This window comes from Malurus melanocephalus, unplaced genomic scaffold (genome assembly GCF_030028575.1).
Source record: "Malurus melanocephalus ecotype Western Australia unplaced genomic scaffold, MMel_1.1 scaffold_120, whole genome shotgun sequence".
NCBI lineage: Eukaryota > Metazoa > Chordata > Aves > Passeriformes > Maluridae > Malurus > Malurus melanocephalus.
The window spans coordinates 978,428-989,465 of record NW_026623352.1 but is presented as its reverse complement, the minus strand read 5'-3'; the positions used below and the strand labels follow the sequence as shown (position 1 = coordinate 989,465).

General features: G+C 45.2%; 1 protein-coding gene across 4 annotated transcripts in view; it reads left to right on the top strand.

Annotated features, from left to right (window-relative positions):
- Positions 1–11,038, top strand: part of AMOT (angiomotin) — a 59,972-nt gene that overhangs the window by 29,932 nt on the left and 19,002 nt on the right. For all 4 annotated transcript variants that reach the window (XM_057370126.1, XM_057370123.1, XM_057370124.1 and 1 more), the window contains 4 exons: positions 3,987–4,440; positions 5,814–5,958; positions 7,247–7,339; positions 9,885–10,030. In XM_057370126.1, the coding sequence (XP_057226109.1) occupies positions 3,987–4,440; positions 5,814–5,958; positions 7,247–7,339; positions 9,885–10,030 (838 nt within the window). The remainder of the gene's footprint in view (positions 1–3,986; positions 4,441–5,813; positions 5,959–7,246; positions 7,340–9,884; positions 10,031–11,038) is intronic.

Sequence of the window (11,038 nt, the reverse complement as noted above, 5' to 3'; positions counted from 1 at the left end):
TGCAGTTTTGGGGGCAGAGGAAGCCCCAGTCTGGTGCACTTTTGGGGGCAGAGGAAGCTCCTTGTCTCTCTGATTCAAGCACCCTCCTCTGTCTGGAGCCCAAGCGACTGAGCTCCTGCTGTGGTGATTAATCCCATTGACTTCACAGAAAGTTTCTGAGAGGGAGGTCTGTAGAATTTGTCCCATAATTAGTAAATCACTCTGTGCACTTCGTTCCCCTGAGCAGCATCAAAGTGGGGGCTAATCAGGTATGACTGGGCAGCAGAACAAAAATGCCTGGGTTTGATTTGGGCTGTGTAATGGAGTGGAGCCTGCTCCCTCCCGCAGTCAGCGCTTCCTGGTTTGTGCAGGACGGCTGGGGAAGAGAGGGCAACTGGGAGCTTCTCGAACGTGGAACAGGCAGGAGAAGCTGGGGAAGCATTAAAAAAAAAATCTGAATGAGCCAGAGACCTTTCCTGATCCCTTCATTCTTGTGCCCTCCCCGCTGTGTTGCTCTGCCCACAGAGCTGGTGTGTGACCCTGTGTCCTGGCACAGCCTGAGCACCCCTGATGGTGCTGTGCCTGCAGAGCTGCCCTCTCTCTGTCTCTATCTTCCTGACTTAAAAGCCGAGGTGACCCCTGGATCTGCAGAGCCATAAATCCAGGTTTGAACTTGGCCTGTGTGGAGCCTCCTCTGATCCATGCCAGGGGCTGTCAGGGGAGCAGAGATTCCTGCCTGGTGCACAGAGAAGTGCTCCTTAAAGTTATGCTTTCCAACCCAAACACTTGTGGGGGTAATTTGAGGGTTGTTTTTTTTCCTTGCATTTGGTTTATTCACGTCTCTGTGACACTGAGGTGAATGGAAAGAGATTGTGTAATTTTGTTTTCCRTGTGTTTTGAGAGTCTGCATTTTTTCTGAAGTGGTTGGTTCAGATAAAGTTTTGATTACTATTGCGGGGTTACTTGAGGATTCATTTTCTCGTGGAGAGAATTTTCTACCAGYATTTAATTAGCAATACTGTTAGGTGACACCAATAGTAATTTTTACCTTAAAATTTTTCAGTCTAGCTTAAAAATCTTGAAAAATACAAATTGTGTTAATTTACCTTTTTGACTCTCTCAGCCCAAAATTGCTTTACCAGAGAAATAAATTCTGCAATTTCCATGTTAATATGAAGAAATYCCAGAGCCAGTTATTTTGTGCCCACAAAATGTATGTATTTTATAAGACAAAACTCTAAAYAGTGGGGATGTTAAAAAGTTCTTTGAATGTGTATGTAGAAGTTTGCATGCAAGATCTTAAAAGGTTTAATGTCACTGTGAGGTTACTAGAATTTTAATTTTATTTTTTTTAAGTAGGATTTATTAACCAAGCTGTGCTGCCTAGTTCTGCTGGGAATATAAATGCATTTATGACATTTTGGAAGCTCTAATGCTCTTGGTAATGCCACAGAAGCAGAGGCTCCAAGCTCTCATGCTTTAGCTTGAGTCCACAAGATTCTGGTATCATTTCAAGATTATGAGAGGCTTTGGATGTGAGTGCCAAGATGCTTTAATTCTTGGAAATGTATCCTGTTTAGAAATACTCAGCCATGATTTCCTAGAGTTGTTCTTTACAATAGTTTTTTTTGGGTTGTTTTTTTTTTTTAAGATCATTACAAGGCATGGCAGTTCTACTGTCTCTTCAGAATTTAAATGTTATGTTTCTTTGGCCATCATTTTGTTCTTTTCATTGGTGCTCAGGATGGCAGGGTTCTGCCATTGGGTCTCTGTTGACAGAATAACAAGATGTTTTTAGTCAAATAGTTCAAATTGTTAACATTGGCATCGAAATGGTCCTCATTAGGCTTAAAAGATTAACTCACTGAGACCAATCTTTCTGAGTAACTGCTCCAGGTTGTTTTCAGGCTGGAAAAGAATATTTTGTTGGTTGAAAACTGTTTTTTTGCATTCATGAGGCAGACTGGCAATGTATTCCTTTTGATCTGACTCTGTAGGCCATCACAGATTAAATGTCATGGCAAGGTTATTCCCTAATTGATTATAGCATCAAAGCAGAGCTGTGCTGAAAGGTAAAGAATGAACTCGGGGAGATGAGTGGTGTGTGAGGATGCAAAGCTTTAACTCTGCACACAACTGGGTGAGTTGAGAAAGGAGCTGGAGACCACCTGAGACAAACCAGGTGACCTTGAGCACGGCCTGTGATGGTTTTTGCCTCATTCTTCATTATGAGAACTGGCAAATAAAGTTAATGAAATCAATGCAACAATAAGTAGAGCTGCCCCCCTGGGAGAGGAAGAGCCAAATTGCTGCTTCTAAACCGAACATTCCTGAGGAAATTAATTGCACATCTCTCTCTTCTACATGACCCCTGAAATCCTCATGCCACAAATGATCATTTYTGGGGAAATACAGCTCCTGAAATGATGCTGCTGGCAGGGACCGCAGTCACCCGAATGTGAGAAGGCGAGAAACAGTAGCTAGAGCAGTGATTCTTTGTTTTTTCTTAGTTAACAAAGGCTAGATTTGTTTCCCCATTAAGGAATTTGAGCGGGAGCTTGGAGGTTTCCATGCTTTTTCTCTGCTGGGAAGCAGGGCAGTGAGAGATGARGGGCACCATGCTGAAATAGTGAACCCTGTGCTGGGCTGAGAACCTCTGAACTCCCCTGCGCTGCTGCCACATGTGAGTAATGCCCAGATGTGAGTGAGGGGTATGAGGAGAGATTCCTCCATTCTGCAGGGAGCAGGAAGGATGGTATTGAGTGTTTGTACTTGGTRTGTAACCCTTTAGTTCCCAGCTCAGCTTCCTCTGGCTGTTGGCAGTTCCTCCAAGGCTCCTGCGGTGGGAATGCTGTGAGCTGCCTTGTCCATCCTCTGCAGGGCACCAGGCCAGGGTCCCTCCTGGGAGCACAGGCAGCCAGAGGGGTGTTCTGTAGCAGCTCTGGCCAGGTGGAACAACAGCGTGTGCTTTTCCAGCTGCAGGGTTGAACTGCATCCCAAAGGGTGGGAAATTTTGTCAGAGCAGCAGGAGTGTTTCAGGACACGCTGAGCTGCCCAACTGGGTCTGCTCTGGGCTGAGCTCYRTGCTCAGGAGGAGACTGGCTGCAGYGTGGAGAGGGAGGGACTTCAGCTGTTGGGATAAAGAACATCCAGAGAAGTGAAARGTTGAATGTCTTTGGAGGAAAAAGCAAATCCTGTCTCCTGAGGTCATCCTAGCATGATAAATCCATGCAGTCTTCTCAGTGAGATTTCTTACTTGGCTAATGCAGCAGGAGTTGAGCTGGGGATCTCCAGAGCCTGGGAAACCGGAGAAGGTATAACTTGGAGCTAGTTCTGTGATGGACKCAGGCTTGTTGTAGACTGTTAGATGTGTCTCTGAGAGCCTGCAGAGGTTATTGGTAAGAGCAGTGAATACACCTACACCTGCATAGGACAGGGCAGGTTGGAATGAAAATGCTGCTTCTGATTCTTAGKTTGGTTTTCAGATCCTTTAATTGTCTTGTTTAACCAGGCTGCAGCTTGTTGGTTAATATTTCAGAAAGCTCAGAGCAGTGGTGTTGGAATACTAACAGCCAATGCTGGAATACTAAAAGCCAATGCATTTAACTTTCTATCCTGGCTTACAAAAGAAAATTCATTGTTTTCTYGATGACAGATTTAAGGCCAGAACAAGAGTCTGTTCCTAGCAGTCCTTGGTTGAGCAATTTTATCCACAAAGTGTGTAGAAAAATTATGAAAATAATTTTGACTGGTAGTTATTGATACACTTTCTCTYAGTGTTTCTGTAAAAAACAGTTTCAAGAAGAAACACCTTTGTGCCTTTAGAATGTATTTTCTGCTAAAGATTTGATTTTGAAATACTTTTTAAAAATAGACTTAAAATTGAAGAAAGCCTCTCATGAGTCTTTTGTGTGGGCAGACTTGTGCCCAGGARCTACACACCTTGTCCCTGGGTTTGTGCACCCTCCTCTGTGTGGCTGATGGAGCCTCTGCTCTCTGTTTTCCAGGCAGAACCCAGATGTGCAGCTGCARTTACAACAAAGACCACCTCACCACCACAGCCCAACTTCTTCCYTGACATCCCTGGGATCTTTGACTTTGCTCCAGTCTCCACCACCCTCCAGGCTGTCCCCTTCCCAGCACCAGCAGCCCCTGACTCCCAGCCAGGCAGATCCTGGCATTGTGCCGCGGACCCAGCAGCCTTTCTTGTCCAACCCAGTCCATCAGGGAGATCTGTACCGACTATGCCAGCCCTTCCTAGGCCCGCAGCAGCAGCAAAGCGACTCCTACTCCGTGATGCCCCGGGCCCAGCAGATCCCTTCCCCCTACCAGCAGATGCAAGTAGATCCTTTTGCCATCGTCTCCAGGGCCCAGCAAATGGTGGAAATCCTGTCGGAGGAGAACCGCTCCCTGCGACAGGAGCTGGATGGGTGCTATGAGAAAGTGGCCCGGCTGCAGAAGGTGGGTGCTTTTGGAATTCAGGCACTCTCTTGTCTCTGGTCCAGTCCATAATTAAATCATTTAATCTGCAACTGTTGATTCCTTGCTGCAGGGATTGATTATGTACTTTAGAGTCTTTCATATGCAGATTGATTGGTCTGTGTCCTGTCTCTTTGGGCATCAGTTTAACTTTGGCAGAAGATGCAATCARAGCCTTCAATTTTCTGCTAACAGTTCATTGACCATGCTCAAAAGCACATCCTCCTCAGCTGCTCAAGAGGCTGACTGCTTGGCTTGCTTCGTTAAGTTAAGCTTGCCCAGGGTAGCAGCARGTTTCATTTTCCCTAAAAGACTTTGGAGGCTGCAGGAAGGGCTTGATGGGATGGCACAAGACCACAGTCACTGAAGGAGGCACAGGGGACATTGCTACAGAAATGGTTGGCAGTACAGTGTGTGAGGCAAGGAGTGCTGCTATGGCTACACTAAAGACATTTGGACTGCAGGGCTGGGACTAACACTCCTTTTGTCCCTCTCTAAACACCACAAAATTTCCATGAAAACTTAATGTCTTGATTTGGACCCAGCTATTTGCCACCTTTGGCTTTGTGGAACAAGCAGAGTAAATGATGCTAAAACATKTAAAGGAAAATAYCCCAGTGAKAGCCATCGTTAATGTACATGTGTGRAGRTATTTTCATGCTGCCTCACAGAAATAACTTCCTGATGACCARTGGTTTAAAGCTGTGCAGCAGGTCAGCTTTGCTTCTGCCTTGAGGCTGTGGAAAGGCTGATGCTGCTTGGCAATTTAGGGCTTTGTGGGCCTTGCYGTGCTCTTTGCACTGACCAGTGTCTGAGGCCAGAAAGATGTGTGGCTGCTTAAAACACGTCTGAGTTCAGGTGACCAGTGTGGCTTTCCACACTCATTCTCTATGTCACCTCTTACCAGGGATGTATGTTCATTTTGTTGTATTTTTTTGGAGGGCTTCTGGCCAGGAAACACTTTACAGAAATTTTTGACTGCCTCCTGATAATGACAGAAGGATACAAATGCACTTCCCTCCACCTCCCTGTTGATCATTTGCTGTAGACACTGGGGTTTGTTGTTGTGTGGATCCTCACTTCCATAGCAAACCATGCCTAATAAGGAGAGTTAGGAGTGAATCTCCTGCTCTGGATGATTACAGAAGCTTTACACTGGAGGCTAAAAGAAAGGATAATGTATATTTTATTGCAAAATTATTCAGTCACTGATATTCTTTCTATAGAGAGCTTCATCACAGACCTGAGACTTTCTTAGTGTTTAAGTGTAGGTTTTCCTCAATAAAGAACACTTGAGAGAATGTAATCTCCTGTCTCAGACTGATTGAAATGTGCCTGTTTTCACTTTGCTACAGCTGGAAACAGAAATTCAACAAGTTTCAGAGGCGTACAAAAACCTGGAGAAATCATCCTCTAAGCGGGATGCCCTGGAGAAGGCCATGAGAAACAAACTGGAAGGAGAAATTCGAAGGCTTCATGATTTCAACAGGGATCTGAGAGGTACATGAAGTAAAACTTCTGTTCTTCAGTGCTGGGTTTATTTATTGTTGTGCCTACATGGCAGGACAGAGTTTTGCTGTACAATTCAATGTGTGACACGAGTGGAATATGATGGGATACTCAGATGAATTCAGTAGTCAGAGATTTGAAACACTTGCTGGGAGAATGGAAAAGACAGGTTTAGGAGWGGGCTGTAGTCTTTCATTTCCAGCCTGTTTCTCATTGACAAGAAACATGTGATAAGCCAAATACCATAAACCAGATGCAAGCCTGGAATTCTCTCATGTCTTACATCCTAGAGACAATTTGTACAATTTGTTCAGTTTACACAAATGGAAAGAGGTTTTGCTGACTGCCTAATCCCACACCAGGCACGTTCACTTTATTTCCTGTCCAGTGACCCTTTTGCACTGACATACAAACTGCAGAGTGTCTGTTCTTCCTGCAGGTCTTGTCATTCCTTATCAATGTAGGCATCTGGTTTTTTGGATCTCCCTTCCTTTTCCAGAGTGAGATGTTATTAGTGTCTGGTTCTTGCTAAGAGGGGTTGAGGCAGCACCACGGCTGGCAGCAGAGTGTTACCAGGGGTAACAGTTTAAGCATTAGCTTGAAAAGTGAAAAACATCTGCAATTTGAGATATTTGAGGGTGCACAAACAATTTTTTAAACTGTAAGTTTAATTTTTTTTAAGAAAGCCTCCTGGTGTCCTGCATTTTGTYGTCTCTCACTGTCACATCTCTTACAAAGACTCCCAGAAATTATTTTGCAAGAGTAAAGCCGTACATTTCCCAGTACAGTACACAAAGGCCTGCACAAAATAATCATATTCATAATAAAACATGGTATAAACATTTTATTCTAATTTTTACAGACTGATTCAAATTTCTAGCRGCATGAAGCAGTTTTTAGGGTTTTGCACTATTCCCTCAAGTCAGGTAATTGGACAACAGTGATTTAATCTTCTGTTAAGATTTAATGGAGAATTATAAGACAGTCTTTTAATTGTGTGCTGAAATTTGTGTKGAAAAAGAAAGGTATAAATTGAACAAATAAAATTCTGTGTTATGAATATTTAAAATTTTTTTTTGGAACTTTAACCTGTTTTGTCTCATTGAAAGTATATCTTTAAGGGCATAATTAGAAACATTTCAAAAGTGAGGGCCAACTTCTGATAGGCTGTRGAATTAGGAGATCCATTCTCCCAGCATCAGGAATGCCCTGAGCAAATGTAACTTYATGCCTGAAAGTTTTTAATTATTTATTTTGCTTTTATTGAAAATTTTTGCAGAACGCATGGAGACAGCCAACAAGCAGCTGGCGGAGAAGGAGTTTGAGGGGTCTGAAGACAATCGGAAAACCATCTCTCAGCTCTTTGCACAAAGTGAGTTACACAGCCAGCATGGGTCAGTGGAAAGCTCCAGTCACCCTGGGAAGGAGGATAATGCAGCAGGTTAATTATCAGGACAGAAATCAGGGCAGTGGCAGTCCAAAACTGGCAGTGGAGAAAGGAGGAGGGATTCAAGATTTCCTTTTCTGTCAGTATGCAAGGTCCATCTGGTGGGATTTATTACAGATTTTGAAGCAAAGGTAATTTGCAGTTAAACTATAAAATTAGTGTTTACTCCATAATTTACATGATATTTTACCCACCTATTTCATTCCTTGAAAGTTTTGAGATTAAAKGTACCCTGGCTGACAGGAGTCCAGGCATGAGTTAGGGCCAGTGGGAGAGGAGCCTGGTAGCTCTCCTATCTCCTTCCTCTTTAATTTGCCACTGCCCCATCCTGTTCAGCAAAAATAAAGAGGATGAACACTCCTGCAGTCTGCTGGGCTGGGTGAGGGTCAGGAATTCTGTCCACAGCAGTGGATTTATCACAAGGCAAACCAAAATGAAATGCAGGGTGTGAAATGCTGCTTTTCCTTTGTTCTGAAATGTCTTGAGGCCGACGGCACTGGGCCAACTTTTCTCTCATCCCACAGTGTGCTCCACCCTTCTGACAATGCTCACTTTTCTCCAATTGTTGTATAAAAAGGTAGTGCAATAAAATTGCAAAACAGAGTTTTTCTCTGGTGTAATAGACACCACAGGTACTCTGACAAATGCTGGTGTCCTTCTCCTGTGTCATCTTTAGTTTATTCCTTGTGGTTTGAGTTGCAGGCAAATGGCTATCAGGGAAGGAATTCCAAACTCCTGGTGCTTGTGGAAAGTTTGGGAGTTTAGTCTCTCCTTCTGTTGGGTGGACATTGAGGTTCACAGGTGCACCCAGAAGGGTGGGAAGGTCAGAGCTGTGGGTCCTCTCTTTTTGGATGAGCATGGAAGCCACAGTGCTACATTGCATTGGTCCCAGCATTTCTAGGGGTGCTGCAGGCTCTTGTCAAGTGAAGCAGTTCTTATTTGGAGAAAAGTCTGCAACAAAACCTCCAAAAGCCTCTCTGCAAGCATTTCCAGACTAACAAACAGCCTGGTGGCACTGACTGATACCTGCTGGCATAATGCCACCCTGTCTCATTGCAGCTCAGCCTCAGTACAGTTCAGTCTGCTCACACTGTCAGCAATTCATTCCTGGGTGGAGGAGAAATGCTGGGAAAAGATGGGGGRAAAAAAATAAGCAGGTGATGACATTTATCCTTGTGTCTTATGTCCCAAGCTGGCTCTGAGCTGCACTCAGGGTTTGCTCTGCAGAGCTCTGGGTGCTGCTGGTGGACAGGTTTGTTTTGCAACCTGTGTGTGGGCTGCGTTGATTCCCTGGCAGAAGGGAATCTTTAGCTGCTCTGTGTTGCTAAAGCTTTGCTCCTGGCTTTTTGCTGGCAGAAGAAAGGGAGTAATTGTGGCCCTGTAAATATAGTTATGCACATGCTTGCACAAACGGGCCTGTGTACTCCATATGCAGTCTGTCCTAACACCCAGCACCTAGTTCCTGTTTTTCAAGCCTTCCACTCCTTGTCCTCATTCCTTTGTCGTGGGATATTGGTTTCTGGAATGCAGTTTCTCTGGTGTCATCAGTGCTGGGTGCAGATCACTCCGGGGAGTATTCTGTGGTGRTGTATCCAGCAGGTGGGTTAATGTTATCTTTGGAGCTGGTTGGCTAGATCTGGGAATGGCACCATGTGCAGAGGACATCAGCTCTGTGTTGTGGCTTTGCCTTACACCCYTGTGTGATAATTTCTCCAGTCTCCAATTATTTTTATCCTATCTGGTTTTTTTGTGAAGGCAGTGCCCTGCTCCTGCAACACTGAGCATTGCTTCTGCAGCTCTTCCTGGAGAGCAGCAAGGATGAACTGCTGTGTTTGGGGTGGCAGCTCTGCTCTGAGCCATGCCAGAACAGATGTATGCGCCCCACTTCTTGTCAGGGGGTCCTTATTAAGGGTGGTAGAGGAAGACTGCCGAGTTCTTGTTGCTCACTTGTTTTCTGACTCCTCTACCTCCTCCAAGGTACTGCTGGGAGTTCCTCTGAAAAGGGGCAGAGCAGCCTTCCAGTTTAGGGGGTCAGTGTGGAAAAAAGGGACACAAGTTTTTCAGGCACACAAGTCTGCCATCTCTCTCCCCAGCCTGAGATATTAAAATTACTCAGTTTGTTTTCCCCTGCTGCAAGCTCGGAGGTGAAGAGGTGCCAAGTTTCACTAACCATCTGCATAATCACATCAAATTACCTGAGTAACTCTACTGAGTGATGCACCTTCTATTCCTTCTCACTATCTTTGTGGYACATTGTTGCTTAAAGGTACCACACTTGTTTTTCAGGGCTACAGGTCTTTCTCTTCCTTGAAAGCCATGTCCTTTTATTTTCCCTTTTACCACTAGATTTGCATTCTCTCCCTTGTGAGAATTCCTGGTGCAGTCTTCCCTTCATCTCTGGAGTGAAAGACTCCTGAAAACTGGGCAGACAAATGCTGTATGTTGATAATTATCCCTTTTTTATCCACAGACAAGGAAACACAGCGGGAAAAAGAGAAACTGGAAATAGAATTGGCTGCTGCACGCTCCACCAACGAGGACCAGCGGAGACACATYGAGATCCGAGACCAGGCCCTGAACAATGCTCAGGCCAAGGTGGTGAAACTGGAGGAGGAGGTAAGGATGCTGGGAGAGGGAAATCAGGGGTGCTTGTACTCCAGCAAAAGTGGCTGTGAGAATGAATTTGTCTTGTGGAAGTTACAAGGAGATCTGCTTTCTTCAAAGCTGTTTCTATCGGCTTAGCTTTGTGTTGACTAGCTMAACAGATAAGCCACAAATCTGTATTTACTTGGAAGTGCTTTTGTCTAAGCAGCCATATTTTGGTTTCTTTTTGATTCAACTTGTGAAAATGGGCTGGAATTGAAGCTTCAGCCCTGGAAACCTCCTGSTCTTGGCAGGAATTCAGATCTGGGTGGACTTTCAAGTAATATCAGACRAATGCAGCTTGTCCCCTTGCCAGGTGTGAGGACAGTGCAGATCACCATGTGTGCCCAGATTTGTAATACACTGGGCATGACCTTTGTTGTTTTCTCTCCCTTTCCTCCCAAGAGGGGATAATGCATTTGAKCTGCTTAGCTGGGCAGCTTTCACAGCAGTTTCTTTTGTAGCCTTGTCCCTGCCACTCATGGCTCTCACCTCTGTGCCCTCCTGCGTCACGGTGTCTGTCCTCTTTCCCCCTGCCCACGGCTTTCCTCTCCGAGGCCCCATTTCCACTGCAGCCTCTGCTTCCTTTACTCCTACTCTTCCTCCGTGGAGAGTCTCAGGAGGAAATCTCCTGACCAAGCACACTTCCTCGCTGCAGATTTGTTCTCCAATCCTGCCATCTGCCTGGCTACCAGCCCTCTGCCTCACCCTCAGCTGGGCACTGTGCCTACAGCCACCTGAATTTTGCTGCCTTCAGAGGCATTCCTCAAACCCTCCCCTTTTAGTTCTCTCTCCCTTCAGGATCCCACTGTGCTGAGAGAGGAGGAATGATCAAATGCAAAGTGAATATCCTCCTTTCCCAGGTACAGGTGTAGCTGCTCTCTGAATTTTAGCCTGCCCTTCTCTGGGCTCTGGATTTGCCTCAACACCCCTTCCTCTGACCCTTCCTGAGTCTCTTTCCCTGGTGCCCTTAATTTTTGC